This window comes from Pleurodeles waltl, chromosome 5, assembly GCF_031143425.1.
Source record: "Pleurodeles waltl isolate 20211129_DDA chromosome 5, aPleWal1.hap1.20221129, whole genome shotgun sequence".
In the NCBI taxonomy this organism is placed as follows: domain Eukaryota; kingdom Metazoa; phylum Chordata; class Amphibia; order Caudata; family Salamandridae; genus Pleurodeles; species Pleurodeles waltl.
In genome coordinates this window covers 1,802,892,831-1,802,914,457 of record NC_090444.1, presented here as the reverse complement: position 1 = coordinate 1,802,914,457, position 21,627 = coordinate 1,802,892,831, and the positions used below count along the sequence as shown (strand labels likewise).

Sequence of the window (21,627 nt, the reverse complement as noted above, 5' to 3'; positions counted from 1 at the left end):
GCCTTTGGATTCATCAAGAAGCATTTGTTACATAACTTCAAACCATGCTTAGACCCTGGGCACCACAGGCAGGCATCGGGCTGACCAGAGACCTACATCCTGTAGTAAAGGTAGCGTACATTTCACCAAGCATACTGTTGTAAAGACAAGTATTTTGGAGTCAGCACATCACAGATAAAAGAGCTGTGGGTCTGTGTCAAAAAGTGCATAAAGAAAGGAATGGGTGTCAAAACGAATGGGTGGTGCCTATGTACAGCTCAATGCTGTCACTGCAAGAAGCGGGGCAGTATTGTCGTGAAGTACATTAACATCATTTGTTGACAAGCTGGAACAATTGCTGGAAAATTTATGGTCCCAGATTGGTGTCTGTGTGTATGAAAAAGATGAGGAATATGCGCTCAGAAGTATCGATTAGAAAGTAATTTTTTCCCAAGACTTAGATTACCAAGCCAGAGAGGAAAATCTACATTCTTTGATGCTACTTTCATAAACACAACCGTGTCAGCTGAAATGTGGCTACAAAAAGATGATTTTGCAATGATGTTAAGAGACTGTCAAGCATGTATCTCTGCATAATAATGTGTGAAGTTATATCGTTATGATGCAGTATCACTAGCTCTTCTCATGAGATGCTGAATCATTATAAGGTATATGATGAAAATGCAATAAAGTTTGTTTTGAAAAAAAAAGAAAAAGATGATCTTGCAAGTTCCATCTTGAAGGGAAAAAAGTAGCAGGAAGCTTCTTTGTACAACTCTATTTTGATCAAGAAACATTGTTCACCATCATTTGTTACAGAACAGGAGCTGAGCGTGGGCAAACCCCTTCTCACTCTGTACAGCAGAGGGGAGACTCTAATGCAGTTGGCTCCTCTCCGTGGCTGTGCTGCGTTCTGTGCCTCAGGGAAGATGGGATGGGAATGCTTAAGTGAGAACATGCCAAAGGGGGCAAGCGGTCCTCTTTCACTTTCTCTTAAGAGGGCTTTTTGGTCATCATTAGTTCCTCTCTCCTACTCAACAACCCCAGAAAAAAAATGAAAACAATAGAGGGAGAGAAAAGGACTCATGAGTGACGTCTGCTTGTCCAGAAAGGATGATGACAGAAGGCAGCCAAGGGAGGACTAGCCTTTACTCCAACTGGATCACTTTATTCACTCTTAAAGATGGAGATAAGCTTGACGTATCAGTGCACCAGTTCACCAGCATCATGGCCAGAAAGAGAAAGTCAACACATTTCATGATCCAACAGCACAGCTGAGGACCTCTTCACCCATATAGGGAGTGTCCTTTAATCTGAGAGTGAGAGCACATCTCTGCAGTAGAAGACACTGACATTTGGACCTTGAAAACTAGATTGGGCTAAAGCACATTGTCGGATACCAAGAGAAATGCAGCTAAGGAGTTTCATCTGTACTGGGGTCGCTCCCACAACTTAAATAGAAACAGTAAGTGTGACCTCCACCATTACTCTGTGTGCATACACATCAGACAGTTCTTAAATGACCACATACCAGTTTTAACAACGCGAGAATGAATGTGCACTGGATGACGGTTTCCCAAACATGACATACAGAGATTATTAAATCCAGATGATGAAAATGGCTATTGATTTTGACATGCATGGCTTAAAGCTAGAACTTTGCGGCATCAGCAGGGGGACAGAAATTAAACAAAAAATGTGGTTTGCTTTCTCTGAAGCGTTTTAATTGGTACTTGTTTCACGCTATTTAAATTACACAAGGCTCAATCCCACTTTAAACTTCTTTGTAACAGTCTTTAAGCAAGCCATGGTATATAGGTACAATCAGAGTTCAACATCATTAGCAAAATGAGGTTCACAACAAGTTTCACACATGGAAAAACAAAGCAATAGAAAATGTTACCACCATTTATTACAGTTCTGTACTAGGTCATTGTTGGACATGGGGGATCCACTATAAGGAAGAAAATCTACAGTGGGAGAATACTGGAACCAGGTCAAAGGGCGTCCCAGGAAACGGGGAAAGGACATTGTCTTCATGGAGAGCTGCATGAATAGAATGCTGTGTGAAGCTAAGAGCGAGTGTGTTAGTGATTTGAGTGATTAGTGTGATGGACTGTAGTTTGGATGAGTAAATTATCAGTTTTGCTATCAATCATTATGTTTTTCAGGCAATTGGTTAATGAGAGAACATTGGCTTCATAACTGATTTCTGAAGTATTTCTTGGTAATCCACAAAGGAAGGATGGAAAGTAAGAGCAGTTGTTAAGGAGGGAAAGGGGCAGCAGAGGAAGAAGAGGAGAACTCATACTTTTATCATTTCTACTGGGCAACAGGTCTGTGGTGGCAAAGGAGATCTCCAGTCTATATGAATGAATGCATAAAATATTTGTAAAGTGTGATAACAGTCGCCCTAAGTGATCGAGTCCCTAGAATGGATAGAGAATGAGAGGGACTTAGTAGAAAAGATTGGTTTTGGGAAACTTTTTAAACAGTTCGCTGTTATTTTGCTTGCAGACATCAAGAGGAAGAGAGGATCGGTGCCATAACAAAATAGGCTAGTTTGCCCAGGACTGCTCTAGAAAAGAGTTGAACAGTCAGCAAGGGCAGCAAACTACACCAACAAATACACCTAGCAGAACATCTTGGTAGCAAGTTCTGGAAGAAGGTTGGCCGGTCTCAAACATCTCTATCACGTAAACTCAGCACTTTCTTTTGGATTCCCTTTGGCACCAGGAGCCGGTGAGTGGGTTTGTCAGCCTCAGAGACTATCACACTTACGCAGATTATGTATGGACCTTACCGCCATCTTCAGAACCCCTTGCAGTCCACATATGAAAGAAGATGTGAAGTCCAAGTAGCAATCACTCCCATAATCTAATCATGAATTAATGGCTGCACTGTCTACAGGAGTCTTAAACTGAGAGGAAAAGCAGAATGTTGTTGAGGATTCTCATTTCGAGAAAACAAGCAGAAGACAATGCATTGGTTTGTATTGCTAGCATATGGTTGTTTTCCAAGCCTAAAGCCTATTCTTTTAACCATTTGAATTAGTACAGATGCAGCTCCCAAAAAGAACAGGCAGAGCCAACTACTTTAAGGGGAGAGGGGGGAGTTGTGTGTTGGGGAGTGGGGGTGTCTAACGGTAACATTTCAGTTTTGACCTATTCTCAATGGGATGCATCCATTTCAGGATAGCCGAAGGACATCCTGTCATTGTTTCTTGGATCTCAGAGAAGAATGTAAGGCCCAAAATCAGCTAGGTGTCTGAGTGTGTGCTTCATTTATTGCCTCTGTGTGTGCACAAATGCTTTGCACTGCCTGCTGATAAGCCTAACTGCTCGACCATACTACCACAAAAGAGAGCATTAGTATTATCTACTGTAGCCTCTGGTAAACCTCTGGGGGAACCGCTGGACTCTGTCCACACTGTATCGCATTTTGATATAGTATATACAGAGCCAGCTTCCTACACCTTGTAAAAGGTACCATGGGCTCTGTGACCAGGGAGGGTCCCCAAGGGCTGCATCATGTATTGTGCCACCTAAAGGGACACATGCACACTGCCACTGCAGATTGTGTGTGTTTGTGGGGAGCAAAAGATAAATTTAACATGGCAACCCTTCCAGTATGCCATGCTCACAAACCACTGCCTGTGCCATAGGTACCTCACCCCTCCAGCAGGCCTTACAGCCCTAAGGAAGGGTGCACTATAACACAGTAAGGGCATAGCTGCATGAGCAATATGACCCTACAGTGTCTAATTCCATTCTTAGACATTTTAAGTGCAGTGTGACCCTATTAAGCACATGGGCTGGGAGTTTCTCATTACAAATTCCACAGCTACAGGATTGCTTCACTGAAGGTTGGGAAGTTTGGTATCAAACTTCTCAGCACAATAAACCCACACTGATGCCAGTGTTGGGTTTATTGTAAAATGCACACAGAGGGCATCTTCGAGACGCCCCCTGTATTTTACCCAACCCTCTAGTGCAGGGTTGACCAGTCTCTGCCAGCCTGCCACTAAAGACAAGTTTCTGACAACATGGGTTGAGAGCCTTTGTGCTCCCAAGGAGCAGAAACAAAGCCTGCTCTGGGTTGAGGTGCTTCACACCTCCCCCTGCAGAAACGGTAACACTTGAAGATGAGCCTCAAAGGCTCAGACCTCCTGTTACAGTGCCACAGAGCACTCCATCTAGTGGAGATGCCCGCCCCGCCGGACCAGGCCCCACTTTTGGTGGCAAGTCCAGTGGAAAAATTAGGTAAAACAATGAAGAGTGACCACTGTAGGTAGGATAACCCTTAAGATGTCCAGAGCTGAAGGGACCCCCTTCTTGCAGAATCCTCCATCTTGGTTTGGAGGAGAGGGACCAATAGGGACAGGAATGTGTCCCCCTCCCTAGAGGGAGGGGGCACAGGAAGGGTGTGGCCACCCTCAGGGATAGTAGCCATTGGCTACTGCCCTCTGACCCCTCTAATGCCACTGAATCTAGGCGTCTGGTCTCTGGCGGAGTCCTGGCACCACATCAATCTTTTGGAGCTCAGGGTGATCAGACTGGCATTGAAAGCATTCCTTCCCTCTCTCAAAGGAAAGTATTGCAGGTGTTCAGACAACACCACCACCACATGGTACTGCAACAAGCAGGGTGGGGCGGGGTAGTGGACCTTTTGTCAAGAGGCTGTGTACCTCTGGACTTTGCTGGAACATCAGGGCATTTCCCTGAACGCCAGAGCAGTCAATCTCAGCTGACAATGCATGGTCGCTCACGATTGGGGGGGTCTCCATCTGGTGGTGGTGCTAGGTCTCTTTCAGCAGTGGGGAGAGCCTTAGTTAGATCTGTTCCCCTCCGCAGAGAACGTGCATCGTCAGCAATTTCACACGTTGCAGTTTCCAAGGTGGCACTCACTCAGCAACGCTTTTTGCTCAAGTGACGCTCATGCCTTCTGTATGCCTTTCCGCCCATGCCACTTCTGCCCAGAGTTCTCAAGAAGATCAAGAATGACTGGGCCCAAGTAATCCTTGTGGCTCCGGACTAGTGACGAATAGTCTGGTATCCCAAACTATTAAGCATGGCCATTGATCCTACGATAAGACTGCCTCTTCTGGAGTATCTTCTGTCTCAGCAGCAGGGGAGGGTTCTACACCCGAACCTTTCCAATCTCTGCCTTCTTGCATGGAGATTGAGTAACGTTGGTTGACAGCTTTTGACCTTCCGTCTGTAACGTTACCTTGGCAGCCAGGCTTCCCTCCACCAAAACTGTATATGCCTGTTGATGGCACAAATTTATAGCATGGTGCACAGACAAGTCTGTTGACCCCCTTTCTGCTCATCTTTCTGAGGTCCTCTTGTTCATACTTTCTTTGGCCCAGCAGAGCTCTACTTTGGGCCCCCTTAAAGGTTATTTGCCTGCTATCTCTGTTTCTGAGATTACCTGATCAACCCTCTTTGTTTAAGTCTCCTTTAGTTATTAGGCTTCTTAAGGGTCTTACCTTCATGTTTTCTCCATTACCATTTATCATGTCCCTATAGTATTTGAATTAGGTTCTGACATTTCTCATGTGTGTTCCTTTTGAGCCTCTCAGGCTTCTAACATTGAAAACAGCCTCCCTGTGTCCATTACATCTGCCCGCAAGGTGAGTGAGCTGGAGGCATTGTCATCTAAGCCACCCTACCTTTACATCCATCCTGACACAGTGGTGCTTCACACCAGGGCTTCCTTTTTGCCAAAAGTGGTCACGCCCTTTCATGTAGGCCAATTCCTCACCTAATTTTTTCACACCTCCTCATTTTTGTAAGGAAGAGGAGAGACTCCACCGACTGGACCCAAAAAGAGCGTTGGTGTTCTACTTTGATCGTACCAACAATGTGGATGATCAACTCTTTGTTGGCTATGTGAGTGCGAAGATTAGTCGGGCAGTGCAGAAGAGAACCATCTCTACATGGGCCGTCCTTTGCATTAAAAATGCTTGCATTGGCTAAAGGGCAAACCCCAGAGGCTTTGGGTTCTCACTCTACCAGAGCAACAGCTGCAACCTCTGTGTTAGCACATGGGGTTCCAGTCCTGGACATCTGTCCCGCAGTATTGTGGGCACCCCTGCGCATGTTCATCAAACATTACTGTCTGGACAGTCGGGTCCAGTGGGACAGGTACTGTGCCTGTTTGGTCCTGCAGGACTTCCTAGTATGACCTTGGTTCACTAACCCGCCTTTGGGGAAGGTAGATAATCTGCAACTAAAAGTCTCTATTGGATTAACAAGTTACTTACCTTTGTTAACATTTTATCTGGTAGAGACCTTTTCTAGTTGCAGATTCCTTACCGAGCCACCTATCCTCCCCTCTCTGCAATCTCATTCCTAGAGCCAGGGACTTCCCTTTCAGGGCTGTAGATTTGATACACCAGTGGTCCGTGTTCTTCGTGGCTCCATGCTTCGGGTATGGAAAGTCATGAAAAGAAACGGACGTCAGCAAGCCGGGGTGGTGCCTATTTAGGTCCTTCGACATTATATCCAGCACGCACAACAACAGATGCACAGCTGACCGACACCAAGTGATGGTGCACAGGGATACTGCTCTAGAAAAAAAGTCTCTGGATCCAGGCTGACGTCTTGGGGAATTTCTAAGGTAAGGAATCTGCAACTAGAATATGTATTAACCAGATAAAGCGTTACCAAAGGTAATTAATTTGTTCTTCAAACTGAATTGAAAATAGATGTTGTCTAAAGTGAATAATGTTCATTACTAGGACTTCTCCATAATTGTTTCCTTTGGAGCTGTTTCCTTTACCTGAAGAATACCATCCTGGCTAATTTATCCCTGTTTTCTTTCAGGTAATCGAAGAAAGACAGAAACTGAAGGAAGTTCGTGAGACTCGACAAAAAAAAATTGCCTTCTTGGAGGAGAAGCTGGGGCATACACGTAAACAGCTAGGTATGATTCCTAGTACATTTTACCAACATTTTACCTCTGGTGAAATCCATCCTAAAGCAGACAAGTGCAGAATCCTGTGTTCCCTTGTTCTGACTGAGTCCTGTAGTGCATGTAATATGTCTATGTGGAATGTACGCATTCCCTGATTCCAGTAGTGTCTGTCAGAAGGGTCAGGGAGAACCTGGAGGTTGAGCTAGAAACATCAACACCTCTTCGTGGGTTAAGTATTACCTAAGAAATGTAACCTTCTATGTAACCAGGGAACTACAAATAAACACACTTTTTCTTGTATCTTAATCGTGTGAAAACAACTTCTTTCTACTAATGCAACATTGGTGACTAGGAGAACTAAAGTGAGTGTTTCAACAAGGACCTTAAGAAACTGAAACAGAAGGAGAAGAGAGTAAGTTGGACAAGTAAAAAAAAAAAAAAACTATTACCCACCGATCAAGCAGCCTCACACAAGAAAACTAGCATTTCCATTGCAATATGTCTCAGATTTGTGAGAGCTATTGGCTTTGTAAATGACAATGTCTTTTACCTATGTGTTTTGGTTTGGAGTGTAGTGGATGTATGCCAGGTGCCATAGCAACCCTCGCAGGCTTGTCTCTGCAGGAGATGGGACACAACAAGCCTGCCATCTTAAGAGTGTTTTTGCCTCACTCCTAAAGAATGGCTGTGATACCCTAGAGATGCAGCCCTTTCTAGGGTGTTTACCTATACTTTTATAGCACCAAACAAGCCACAAAGAGGCACCTTTGTGGCATTTAACCCAGGGGATGAGGGGGTCAAAAGAGTTAGGAGCAAAGAAAAGGAGCAGCCTTATATTTCAGTTTGTTAAATGTTTAAAGGAATTATTCCTCTACTTTGGCAATACCAGCCTAACGTTTAAAAACATTAACTGTCTGATGGTTTTAAAGTGAGGATTATCTCGGTTGGGGTGGCTACTCAAAGTTTGAAGTCTTGGCCTTGCCATCTGGATCACTCAGAGTAGAGTGGGAAGCCTGGGTTTGGACGATAGTGTTTTTTTCACCTAGACCAGTGGTGCCCAGTGAGGCTCCTACAGGGCTAGTTCATTGGCATTTTTTCGGGCTGTGAAAAGGATTCAAATGTATGTTTTTCGTGGGAATCCAAGGTAGGTCCCCAACCATATCAGAGTTTCTTGGTACCCACATAAGATAAGTTACATAAAAATAATTTATATGGAACTTATTTACACAGTGGTTACCCTGCAAGCCTGACATGGATCTCGCCTTCCCAGTCCTTCAATGGACATGCGTGTCCTGTAATGACATGCAATAAAGTGTTCTAATAACCTCAATGTATACCTATAATATGTACATAGCACATAAGAACAGCAACATAAAAATGAAATAAAAAAAGCTGCTGTGCAGTGCACTGCTTCATGTGTCACCTCGTGTCCTATAAATAGGCTCGCACCATCGGCTCGTGAGGTCACGGACGTCTCATCTCTCTGAGTGAGGAGAATGAGGCCAGAGGACCAAAGCGAGCATTACCAACAAGTAGAAAATCCAGTATTCAAAATATTTGAAAAGAAAGTACTTTAGGCCCCATATGAATTATGAAGTGAAAAGTTACCCAGACCGAAGATGCTGTGAAGCGGCCATGGCTTTGCAGCCCGAACTGCAGATGACTTTTTCACTATGCAGACATGCAACTAGCAAATTAGGTCAAACTTTTGTGAACAGAAGCAAAGACTTTCTGATGGATACATCTACCTGTGGATTCTTCACCTTTTGAATACTCCCATTAAGCCAGCATTTGACAGAATTGTTTTCTTTTTAGTTCTCAACATCGACAAGGGTGTCACAATGGAACAGCTCTTCATGTGACTCCATCTGATGTCATCAGAGCCATAAGAAGTTCTTGCTGGTGTCAGTAACTGTTTTTCTACCTCTCTGTATGGTTACACTGTGTCGAGGTAGCTTTATTGTTGAAGTTTTGTTTGTGCGACAATGTTTCCACCCAAGAAGTCTGGCTTCCAACCCTGTACAGAGTGTGGAGGTAACATGTTGGTCACTGACCCACATGAAAACTGCCTGTAGTGCCTAAGTTAGGATCATAACGTCGGGGGATGCTCTTCTTGTCAGAGCATGAACCCTAAGGCACTAAAACAGTGGTTTCCAACCTTTTGACTTCTGTGGACCCCCACTTTATCATTACTGAAACCCGGGGACCCCCACTGATTCATTATTGGAATTCGGCCCTACCCACCCACTTTCCTCCACTCCTCCCAACACTGACCCCCCCACACCCCTCGCCGGTGACCTAATCTATTAATATAAAATTTTCTAAGCCGTCGCAAACCCCCTGAAGAGGCTTCACGGCCCCCCAGGGGTCCCAGGGCCAAAGGTTGGGAATCACTGCACCAAAAGAAAGGGAGGTGAAGGTGTTCCTGGCGAAAGCTAAGCAGGAGAAATGGGGCCATCCTAGAGCCACGCTTGTAGCAGGTGTGTTAGTTGTGATAAGTGTGAGGGTCACAATAGTCCTGTTTTTCTATATAGTGATCCTCGTCCAGCAGGCTTAGGAGGCATTTTGTTGGGTCTGTGTGCGTTGGTGGCTGAGAGTGACATGATGAGTGTCGTGCTTTTTGTAGTGTAGCCTTATTTTGTAATAGACAAGGGGATGTGAAGTTGTTAAGAGTGGCCTGTTTATTTTGTTTGCTTCTGCTTATTGTGGAAGGAGTATGGGTTAGGGGTGGTGGTGGATCATGTGGATCATAATGTAAGATTCTAAATTGTGCAATGGATGAGAGGCAGATAATTGAATGTTGCTCTGTTGGGGTGCTTGTGGTAGATGTTTGTGAAGAGTGAAAATTTAGGAGTAAAGATTGGCCCGGATGTGTATTATTTGTGTTGTCATGAGGTTGGGAGTGGATGTGACGGAAAGTATTTATGAAGGTTTGAGTTATTTTGATGCACTGATGTGTGTGGTTTGTTTTGTTTTTATAGAGTAGTGAGAGGAGAGATTGATGTGATGGTTTTCTGTGAAGGATTTGTATGTGTTAGTGCTGGTGAGTGGTATTAGAATATTACAGGGGGTGTTTGTGTTTAGGAGAAAAGTGTATGAGGTGTGTAAGAGGGAATGGGTGAGAGTTAGGGATGTTCGTGTTAGATTTGATCACTGGCAGAGGTAATATGTATAGTGGACTGTAAGGATTGTATGGTTGTGTGTAATTGGTGAAGAGAGGGGGAGGAAGTTTGTGGATGGTGTGATGGAAGGCTGAGTTTAGGTTGTGTCATGATAAAAGGGGTCTGTCAGGAGCAAGTAGAGGATAGTTTGCATGAACAGGGAGTGTGTCTAGATGGCTGAAAATAATGTAGTATTATGTTGTGTGGGTGATGGCTTGATGTGTTAGTGGTAATGGGCAGAGTTGTATTTGGTGTGAGAATGAAAGTGCCTTAATGTTGTAGTTGTGGTGGATATGTGTGGTTTGTGCTGTTGGATGAGACATTGCGATCTGAATGTGGTCTGTTTATGGTGCATGAGTAGATGCCCAAGTTAACTAAAGCCCGAGCCCCTGTGTAAGGGAGCAGGGAGGTGCTCCTCCATTCAGAATCTCCTTGGATACAGTCAGGCAGAATCCACATGTCCAAGCTAGCAGAGTCTACTTTCCAGGTAAGGGACAGATTGAAAACTTATTGAAATACTGCTTGTCACACACTCAGATATGTGGCTGGGGGAGGGGGGGGCTTTATGCAGTCTTTTGTCACAAACTGTGAGGGAAGTTTCAAACAGTCACTGGTTGAAAAACAAAACAAAAAAAACAGCAGTTTAAAAACACTAAGCTGGCTGAAACACAGGGCACCTACTGTAAACAAACACGGGTAGCAGTACAAACACTTTTAAACAAATAACAAGAATTCCCAGCAAGTCTGGGGTTCCTACCAGTCTCCTAGGATTTCTTGATCACTGGGCCATATTAGGGCGCAGTGAAAGCTGGGCTCACAAAATGGAGGTGTGGTATTCTGTATATCTGCTTCCCTGTTAAGTGTTCTGGTGAATGAGAGAGAGCGAGAGAGAACTAGCTGGTGGGATCAAATGTTGCAAGAGTAGTTGAACCATACATGTAACTACAAACAAACCGAAACATGTGAAGTAGACTTCCTTCAACCAGTGCAACAGTAGACTTTCAAACTGTAGATAAAGTTGCTGTAAACTAGTGGCATGAATCGAAGTAAACTGGTAAAAAACAGTGAGTCAAGTGTGATAGTTCAATAGGTGGACAGTCAGAATTTCTGAAGCAACCTACTGTTTCAGCCAGTCTCAGTTATCACTTCAGTCAATTAAAATGTATTTCCATGTTCTGACTGTTCTGCATTAGGAGTGAGAAGCCAGTCAGGCTATCTAAGGGGTACTTGACCCTTTCTAAACTGTTTTACAGTCCGTTGAGTAATCTTCCAGTTCCTCCAAGGAGTTTTTTTTAGTTGCACAGAAAATCATCTGCCATGCAGGTGGGAAACAAACTACTACTGCTTTTTGGTGGAAACATCCACCTAGTGTCGCTCTTGCAAAACAGCAGTTTAAGTATGATGGTTGTAGGACCTTCAGAGAAGAGTAAATTAAGCATTATCAAAACTTAAAACTTTAGATGTCTAATGGATCTTTGTACCAGGGAATAAACATCTGATATGTGGAGTTATGTGATATTTTATTGAGACCAATAAAGTGGTTGTGGGGCAAAAATCCTAAATGATAGCCTCCATCTGATAACTAAATTTGTATGGGTTTACACATTTAGGAAGCATATCTTTTTCATTAAAGATGTTGTTTGCCAAAATAGATACCCATACAAGTGAGAGGACTCCCATAGCCAAAGGTGATAGAATGTATTTTGTGGTGACTGCTTTCACTTCCGGTCAGTGCTGTCACCTCCTTATCTCAGTCTTCAGTGTTTCTAGTGCTGTATTGCATTACAGAAACACTAGACTGGTGACTGCCTTGAGTTTGCTTTCAGCTTCATAGTGTGAACCTATTCTAGATTACCATCTTTCTAGCTCTTGTGTCTGGAATGTTCTTAAAATAAAATATTTTTACTTTTTTGGCATGATCCAGTGGTGGTGACGGTATCCCACTGACCTCGACTCTAAGTGCACCACTACGTGACCACCATTGGTAGATTTTTTTATTTTATTTCTGGTTTCAGAAGAGAGCATAAATGCTCCTGATATTTGTTAGAGCAGAGGATTAATACTGAAGAGCAATTCAAGACATTGCGCAAAGCTGACAATCTATTTTTTGGAAGTTTTCTACCATTGGGGGTCTACAGGTTGTAAAGAAATAATGATTATTGTTGCATTGTTTCAGTGACATTTGTACAGTTCTCCATTTTTGATTACGGAGTGAAAACATTGTATGTTCTGTTTGGTTACCATCAAATGTTTGCTGCTAATATCAAGCACAGTGTTTGCATCTTATATACTGCTGTGTAAACACAATGCTGAGAGGTGTGTTCTTTGTCTGAATACAAGTCAAGAAGACTGAAAAAGCTAGACACTGGCCAAAAAAAGCACTATACAGATAACATGCCTTTGTTTTGAGCAGAAGCATGTCATTGCATTTCTAAAACGGTAACAGTAGTTAACTGCAATGTTTAAATAGGTCTAGACATATTTAAACATTGCCATCTTTATAAAACAATTGTGAAAAATTATGAGGGTGGCCCAATGATTTTTATTTTTCAACTGGGAGGGGTAGCAGTGGGACGTGGCATTTAAAAGGTTTGGAGACCATTGCCTTGGAGAGTGATGTTTTGGAAAACCTGTTGAGCAGCAGAGGAACAGATATGGAAGCATGTAGAGCCAGACGCTCCACAGTCTGGGATTGAAACATATTGCAGTAGGTTGTCAGCCCCACATGACCTCCTGCTCTGCTGTTCATGACAGGAGATATCTAAAGTGTAAATATGATGGAGGATGAAAAAGGGCTGTGAAGTGCAGTTTTACATTAGGAGCCAGATACTAGAGGTCATAGCCGTAGATTCGGGCTCTTCAGATGTGTGGGACAAAGGCGATCAGGAGGTTGGCTGAGCATATGTTCAGGTAGTTGGCATCTGGAGTGCGTAGTGCTTTGTATGAGTATTTTGAACAGTGCATATTTGTGTATGAGGGACTAGTAGAGGTCTTTGAGGTAAGTGGACATTTGGCCGCTGCATTCCAAATGATCTGGAGCGACTTGGTGACACTTTCTGACAGTGTGTTTCTGAGGTCCAGCCTGCAGGTGATGAGTGCCTGGGTGATTGTTCGGCAGGTTTCGAGAGGAAGCCACCTCAAGCTTTTATTAAGGACGCAGGAAGAGGTAATCGTGTTTTCTTGGTTGGACACAGATAGTTTGTCAACCATGATCCCAGGTTCTGGTCTAGGCTGGATGGGGTGATTGAAATGGCAACAGAGTAAGATTTCCAAAGTTCTGCTACTGGTAAAGGCATGGAGAAGAAATCCAGAGCCTCAACTCAAGATACAGTTAATGTTAAAACACATATAGAACAAGATTCCCTATTCTAAAATAAAACTGACAAGAATAAGATCCCCCTATTGTGGGAATTACTTCTGATCCACCACTGTACAAATAAAGCAAACGATTGCACGCATTTGCTTGGGTGGGCAGAGGTCATTCAGTGGTGAATTCCTCGCTTCGTAGAGGCTTTAAACCTATATGAATGTTTAAAAATGTGTAGGAAATTCTAGATCTGACCTAACATCTTATTGAGGAAAAAAGACTGAACTAATATTACATCATAGCTGAGTCAGCAAGCAGACAACTGAGGACTGAAACTTTAGTCAGAATATATCTTGGTTTAGAGTGTTATTATTTAGATGTGAAGTCCAAGGTAACATAATTAACATGCTGATGAATGGTAGACAGTTATTTGTGAAAAACTGGATTAACCCGTCGTAGAAGGGGTGAAAAGAACAGTTCTGTAGTCGAGCCATAGCAGCCCTAACAGGCAAGGCAACTTTCCTAGGAACGATAGTAGCACAAGAAGACTCCCAAGACACAGCCCATCCAGCCATAGTGAAAGATACATCAACAACAAACTGAAGGTCCACAGCCAACCGCGCTTTGGCTATCGATATCCCATCAGAGGTAACCTCACCCGCGTTGTGATGAGACTGGTGCATAACACACATATCGAATTAAAACCGAATATAAGTACCCTGTACTGTGGTGTGATCGGCCATTGTATGCTTAGGTAAAAAGTAATCTAAAGGATATAAACACCAACAAAGTAAAACTATATTTTCTTAAAATTCATTCTCTGAATCCAGCTATTAGAGGATTGGCTAGTGCACCAGTTTTGACTGTAGAATAGTGTTCAAGCCCCTAGGGATGCCGGGGTTTATAAAGCAGTGGTCGACTTAGACTGGCAATATGCTACAATTTTTGTGAATTTTGAGAGTAACTCATTTATATTAAAGTGCCTTCCTCCTTTTTTTCTCTTTGAGCAGCAGAGATGTACCTTGTGAAACGTCAGGACAGAGACGGCCATTCAGACCATGCCTTGAAGGAGGTGACCCAGGCACATGATTACCTTTTTGGTGAGCTCACTTTGTTGAAAAAAGAGGAAACTTTGGCATCTGAGAAGCAATCAGAGCTTGACGCAATTGCAGAAATTCTGGGGATTGATATTGGAAAACCACGAAAGCAATCGACAGACCGAAAACGAGAGCGGTCCAGAAGCCAAGAAAAACCCAACAGACGAGGAAGGTCCAAGAGCCAAGAAAAGACCAACAAACGAGAGAGGTCTCGGAGTCCAGAAAAGCTCAACCACCGAGGGAGATCGAGGAGCCAAGAAAAGACGAGCAAAGGAGTGAAATCCAAAAAAACAGAGAAATCCAGACCCCAAACAAAACACAGCAATTCGGACATGTCCAGAAGCGGAGACAAATCTACTTCCCCTGTCACGGTAACAGCAGATTTGCAGGTTTGTATTAATGCCTCGTCCTTAAGCATAAGACATGTTTGTAGATGTTCATTAATAGAATTTTAGAATAATAGGTACAGACTTGGTACTCATGTACAAATGCATCATTATCTCATGGGAAGTTGCTTTTTGTTGGATGGGTGAGCAAGTGCAAGTATATCTCGGTCTGCTAACCTGTTGAGCTGCACCTCTAGAGCCTATTTGTAATGTCCTGTATGGCTGTTAATATTAAGTTATACTTAAGTCATGGAGTGAATGTATTCAGCTGAAGGGAGTGTTTAGAAGTAGTTGGCGCACAGCTGTCTTCGTGGGACTGGTGTAATAGACATTTCCTGGACTCCAGCCTTTGGGTAATACAGCCTAGTTGCTTTCTTTTACAATTGTACTACATCTGGTAGTTCACTACTTTAATCCTTTGCTTACCTTGTCAGCTGGGTTGGCAACTAATTTAACATCAGTACGTCACTGTAAGAAAAACTCCATGATGGACTGATATCACTGCTCGCTTCCTGCTGTTCCTTGTGCCTTCAAGAGATCAGCTTAACCAAAAACTAGGGGAGACAGATGAAATGCTGCAAAAATCTCAGGTTGCATTCCAGTCCATCATTATTTGCCCACTGTGCTGCTTAAGGCTGGAAACAACTCCATGCAAATCAGTCTTGGTCTTCCTCCAGCAAGAACAGTCTCTTAACTGCCTGGCCACATCCCCTTGGGCTGGGAACATAAAGGAATCTCAGAGCAGTTTTGTTGGCCTAACCAGTGCGATGCAGCTTAGATCCTATGGGACAGAGAGCAAAGTAATTATTTTTGAGCCTCCCCCTGGCAGCTGCGTCATCACATTAAAATAAAATAATAGGTGGAAATTTTACAAATGTGTATGCCACTGGCAATCCCTCTAGAAGACCATTAATTGAGGATGGGCTTCTTTCCCCTCAGTTTTCAGCTTGCTATTTTGATTCTTTGCCACATTTGGGACAGCATGCTGGCCTTTGATCAAACCGTTTTTAATTCTTCCGCCAATTTCAGCCAGTGCCTGACTACATCGCATACAGATTTTCGGATTTTGCAGTTAGTAGGGGCTTTCCTTCCCTTTATATGGCCCTTTTTTAAGAGTGTTGTAATTTGGTAAACCATGTAGCTGTTATATAACTTATTTTGCCTTAACACTTTAAATCTGACTTTGTGATTTAAGATAAGATTTATGTCTCTGAACTATCATTCAGGAGTATCTGCTCCTTCCAACATAAAACCTTTTATGATTGCAGACAATTTACCTGGTGCAGAGGAACCTTCATGATATTTCCCCTATACAGCAAAAGTATAGACATTCAGACTCGTGAGACCTGAATTAAAGTATTCTGGAATGGCAAAAGAAGTAAAATGTTTGAACTTGCTCATACCTGCTAAATCGGTTTCTTCTCAAGAGTTTAAGTGTGGCTGCATTGACTGTACTAAAGCCTCTGCCTGGCATTCTGTTCTCCTAGATAGAAAGGTTCATTGCCACATGGACCAGACCTGACTCTGTACCGCCATGCTTGTCTTTTAGGGGGGGGGGGATGGGTGTGTGTGTGTGTTCCTGCTTTGAAAGAACATGCATTCTACAATGTAGATTTTCAAAAACATAACCATCAGTGAATATTTCCCTGCAAAATGTTTAACCTATTTTTAATTCTTAGTTTGTGTCCGACTTAATTCCCCTCATGTTTTGGGATTAGGGTAATTTTCTCTTCCAACACCAGTCCTTGCATATTTGGGATGCGGGGTTTGGTGTGAAGGGTTTGTAGAAACATTCTAACCAGGTTGATATTCTTGTAGAGTGATATTTATGAAAGGCAGAGAACTTAGTTTTTTTTTTTTTTTGTCCTGGTTGCTGCAAAATATATTTTAACATGCTTCTATTAAAACACCCAGGGATGATCAGTCTGTGGTTCCAAGACGTTTATCAATTCACTCTGCTGTAGTTATTGGGACATTAGATAAAGAACAGGCCATGGTATTGGACGAACAGACAGAAATGTTGGTGAATTGTGTGGAAACAATTCAAATTGATGGTCTGTCTTCCTTAGTCCAATAAATGCAGCTTTGGTTATGGTTACCTACAATGTGCAAATTTGATAACTTTTTTTTTTTTACAATGTCAGTTTCTTGTTTCTGATGATGTGGAAGAATTCTAGGTGGTGTACGCTATTCCCTCTTCTGGCTTTTAGAGAGAAAGGAGATGGTGTTGCAGTAGTTGCAAATAATTTAACGGCTAGTAGACGCTCAAACTAGGCTAATGACTTGGTTTACGTGTACAGGTACTTATGTAGGCTTCCGGAAGAGCAGAGAATGTCCCTTTTTTACCTTTGAAAGGTAGCACATTGGAAAAATGTGAAAGTGTTGCCAGCATGTAAGCATAGTCACCATAGTGCCTCGTCAAAGGCCTGTGAGTTTTTCAAGTGCAGGCAGCAGTCTAAAGAGCGCATAGAAATCTAAGTAGAGGGTAGAAAACCTACATTTATTCCAATGTTGGGAAGGAGTGGTTCTATAATTTCTTATTCCCAACTGCATACAGCTTCTGCTGGGTTTGTCTTATACTAGGGGGAGATTATAATACCACCACCTCCATCCCCGCCCCCACAGATCATTGGATCCTCTGTTGCATCTGACCTCTTCCTTAATTTTAGATTGCAACTCAGAGCTCATCTTTGAGACCTCCATGGAAAAGCAACAAAATTACTATTCGAGACTCAGTAATTACAGCCTGTATCCAAAATACGGTAAAGTGCTATTTTCAGGAAAATGCTGAAAACTAAGAATCCTGGATTATAGTTTGGAATGCCTCAAAAGCTTTAATCAGGGGAGAGTTGATTTAGTGCACAGCTACATTCGCTCAGGTGGTGAAGCAGAGCAAAATAGCCTTCGATTCTCAGAACTATGGTTTACAGGCTCAACATTAAAATGCCTCTTACCAGATTCTTTACAAATACCTCTCAAAGACTAGGGGGCAGTTGAAGTATTTCCTATTTAGTCACAAGGCCAGGAATCTGTGTTTGTAGCATGTATGGCATGTAGTGCTCTGCATTCTCCTGCCACCTCGTGTTGGGCATAGGCGTTTTCAAATTGTTTCGAAGAAGCTTCAGTCACAAGTTGTCTTATGAGTCCTTCCTTAGCCCACAGTGTACCAGGACTAAGAATCCACGTCATATTGTTTTTTTTTCCCCCTACCAGGTTTAAACGTTCTAGCTTGGGAACCATAAACAAGTTCCTCAGAACATTTGGTGTCAATCATCAAGAACTGATGGTAGTACTCTCTACTGTGTCAATGCCCTTGTGGGATTTGGTGTTGAACCTACTCAGCACAGCTTCTTCAGTGGAAAGTATCTCCTTTCAAGAATGACTGTTGGGGGAGGGTGTTATGAAGAAGACACCCTTGCATTTTTTTCCTGAATGCAACAAATTTCCATGATCCTCTCAGCATTGGGTCTTTAACTTCTCCCAGTCTCCAGGGCATGAGTAGTTGACCTGCATGGCATATAAAACACCATCTGATATCACCATGAACACCGCTTGGTCCACAACAAAATGCAGCATTGAGACCCATCTGAAGAACCAGACCTATTCGGACCGAGGATCTTGCTGATTGTGAGCACAAAGAGGGAGGTCCTTCACGTATCCTGCCGGTACAGGTTAATGAGGTCTTGTCCTCTGACGTGTCAAGTTAGAGGAGGAGGAACTCCCATTGTGCTGGATCACTGGGCCCAGGACAAAAAACCCTAGGCCTTCCTTTTCTCCACAATCACTTAAAGACCCCCTCCCACCATGCCCTCATTTTCCCAACAATCACTTCAGGAGCAACCTCACCCACAGTTAGTGACCCTAAAACTATTCTTATACCGAGGCAGAGCACAACTTCCTTAATAGAATTGGCCATCAAGGCCAGAGGCTACCCGAAAGAGGCACTAATGTTTGCATCCATTCCTGGCTCCAAAAGATCTCAGCCCCCTACAGTTGGCTCCAGGAGCATCTTCAGCCACAATGCTGAGTTGGAACCCCATTGAGCCTCCTCTCATCCTGGAGCTCAAAGAGGGGCCCAGTGTTAGGCAGAGAAAGATCTTCATACACCTCTCCACGGGAAAGATCTTAACTCGTCCAGCCCCACAGCAGGAGACACATAGACCTCAGCCAGGACTAAAGGAGGACACTCCCTTTTGAGGATTAAATATTCCAGGAATTAGAGTTCTCTCCAGTCCCCAAAAAGTATATGGGCAAGGCGACCAGTGCTCCCATCACAGCACCCTCTCTCTAGGGCCCAGCCGCAGCCATGACCTCGTACGCCATCACCACCTCAGTTACCACAGCTGTCCGTTTGCTATCCTGATTCATATCCGGGCAACCCATATGATCCACCCAGGGATGCGGATCGTCCATGAGAGGGTTATCATGTGGGCTGCCAGGGAGATGGTGATCCAGAAGCCCTATACTGTTTAGGATAACAGTGGCTTCTTAGTCTGAACTCCTTCTAAAACCAAGACTTTTGTCCCCTGCTCGCCCATGCTAAAACACATGACCAAGTGCAGTACTGACAACTTCAAGAACCCAGTCAAGGTGAGAGTTATCACCCCATGGGTTGAGAAGAAATACAGTGGAGCCCCCGATGACCCAGTGTGTAGCAGGGACCTTGTCCCATCAAACCCTTTGGTGGTGTATATACCACCAGAAAGATCTTCAGCTCCAGCATCCGGAGATACTCCTCTCCAGATAAGGAGAGGAAGAAGATTGATGCAACAGGGAAGCAAGTGGCTGTGGGTGTAGCCAGTCTGTGCAGAATCACCATTTCATGTTACTGCTCTCTGTATGTGGTCGTTATCACTGGGAGGTGATGTAGGAGTTAATCAAACACATCACCGAGGCGTATCACAAGAGGGGTCAATAACGCATTGCAGAGGAGAAAAGTTCTCTTAATCACTGGCAGATACTGCTCAGAGGTTCTACAGCACCTCATTAGCATAAAGTTCAGTGGCCAACATCGCTTCGGCTCGTAAGTTTGACAGTATGCTTAACAATTTTTTAAAAGATACAGAGACTGTTAAAGCCTAGGACACTGCAAACCCAAATACCCTGGTTTGTGTTTTGCAACCAGCAGGCAAAAGGAGGTGCAGAGCTTTCTATTGCTACCCAGAGGCCGGAATATCAACAACAGCATTTCTTTCAAGATAAAGACTGAAAACCTTCAGCAAAAGTGGCTACAGTGGAAATGGCAGAAGCAAGGGTAGAGATGGCTCGGGCATTGGCACCTATTTCTCCAAACAGTGATCCACCAACCATCCCCTGAGATTAACAGTTCCTGTCCGGGGAAGGTTCTGAATATTCCTTCTGCAGTGGGAAGAGAGGGCAAGTGGGTTCTCTTGGTGGTACAGTGGATAACTGCCTAAATTTCCCGACCTTTCCACCAAACTACCTGTTTGCCACAATCAGTCAAGATGACCTCCTACAAATATTGTAGAATAAAGTACAAGCGATCCTCACTAAAGATGCCCTAGAACTGATTGCCCCGCTTCACCAGCAGGGCCAAATAGCCTACTCCCTGTACATCCTCAACAAGGATAAAACTGCACCTCATCCTTGACATCAGGCCATTGAACCGGTACATTCTTCAAAATGACCACCCCGTAGGAAGCCATTTCATTACTCCGCACAGGGAATGCCATAGCAACCTTTGATGCAAAGGATGCATGCTTCCACATCCCCATAAACCCAACACATCACTGCTTCTTGCTTTTTGTAGAAGTAGAAATCAGTACCAATTCAAAGTGCTACCTATAGAGGGTCACTGCTGTCCTAAGGTTATTCATCCAATGTCTTGCACTGGTAGCTGCACATTTATGCGAAGATGCAATCCACGTCTTCCCTTACAAAACAATTGTCTGATAAAGAACAAGAGTGGAGAACGATGCCTAGAACTCTGGCAGCAGTGTCCTGTTACACAGGTTTGGGTTCAGTCTGTGGCAAACAATGTGCATCCTGTGCCACAGCTGATCAAACTCTTAATTCCATCGAGGTGGAAAGCCTACCTAAACCAAAAGAGCAGAGGTCTTTCCAAAATTTGCAGTTTCTTTTTCAGGCACAACCTCCCCTGCAAGACTGTCCGATGAGGCAGAACCCAGCGCACTCTCTAAGGGTGGAACTGCAAAAATGTGTTGCTGGGTAGGCCTTCCTGGACACTTAACCGAAGGTAACCATTACCGTAGATGCCTCACTCATTAAGTGGGGAGCACACCTCAACCGCATCACTGTTCAAGGTAACTGTGCACAATAGCAACAGGGTTATTCTGTCAACTACCTGGAGCTGATAGCAGTCCAATTGGCTTTCAGGACATTTTACACTCCCATTCGAAGCAAGATAGTCCTGCTTAAGATGGACAGTGTGTTACTTCCAGAAGCAAGGTGGGTGATTCACTTGTCTCAGCTGTCAGCACTAGTCCACAAGAGCTGGTATTGGACCACTGGCAAACTTATTTAGCTTCCAGGGCCGCATTGCCAATGATGGACAACAATGTGGCAGACCTATTAAGCTGGATGCATTGTCAAATCTATACATGGGAGACTGAATCCACAGGTATTTTCAGAAATGGGACACTCCCACAGTCTGTTCACCACATTACAGAGCGGAAAATACCTTCAGGTACAGACACAGTCCGTGGGCAATACACTATGGATTAATTTGTCAGATCGTTGCTTGGGATTTTCTTCGGCTATACCTGATTCCATGCGTTGTGATGAAAATGAGGTAT

General features: G+C 43.6%; 1 protein-coding gene across 3 annotated transcripts in view; it reads left to right on the top strand.

Moving 5' to 3' along the window:
- The window catches only part of LOC138296815 (zinc finger protein 318-like), a 142,188-nt gene that overhangs the window by 105,873 nt on the left and 14,688 nt on the right, over positions 1-21,627 (top strand). For all 3 annotated transcript variants that reach the window (XR_011203906.1, XR_011203905.1, XM_069236269.1), the window contains exons 5-6: positions 6,810-6,909; positions 14,379-14,854. Coding sequence is in view for 1 of the 3 variants with exons in the window: in XM_069236269.1 (XP_069092370.1) it covers positions 6,810-6,909; positions 14,379-14,854 (576 nt within the window). In the remaining 2 variants the exon portion in view is untranslated. The remainder of the gene's footprint in view (positions 1-6,809; positions 6,910-14,378; positions 14,855-21,627) is intronic.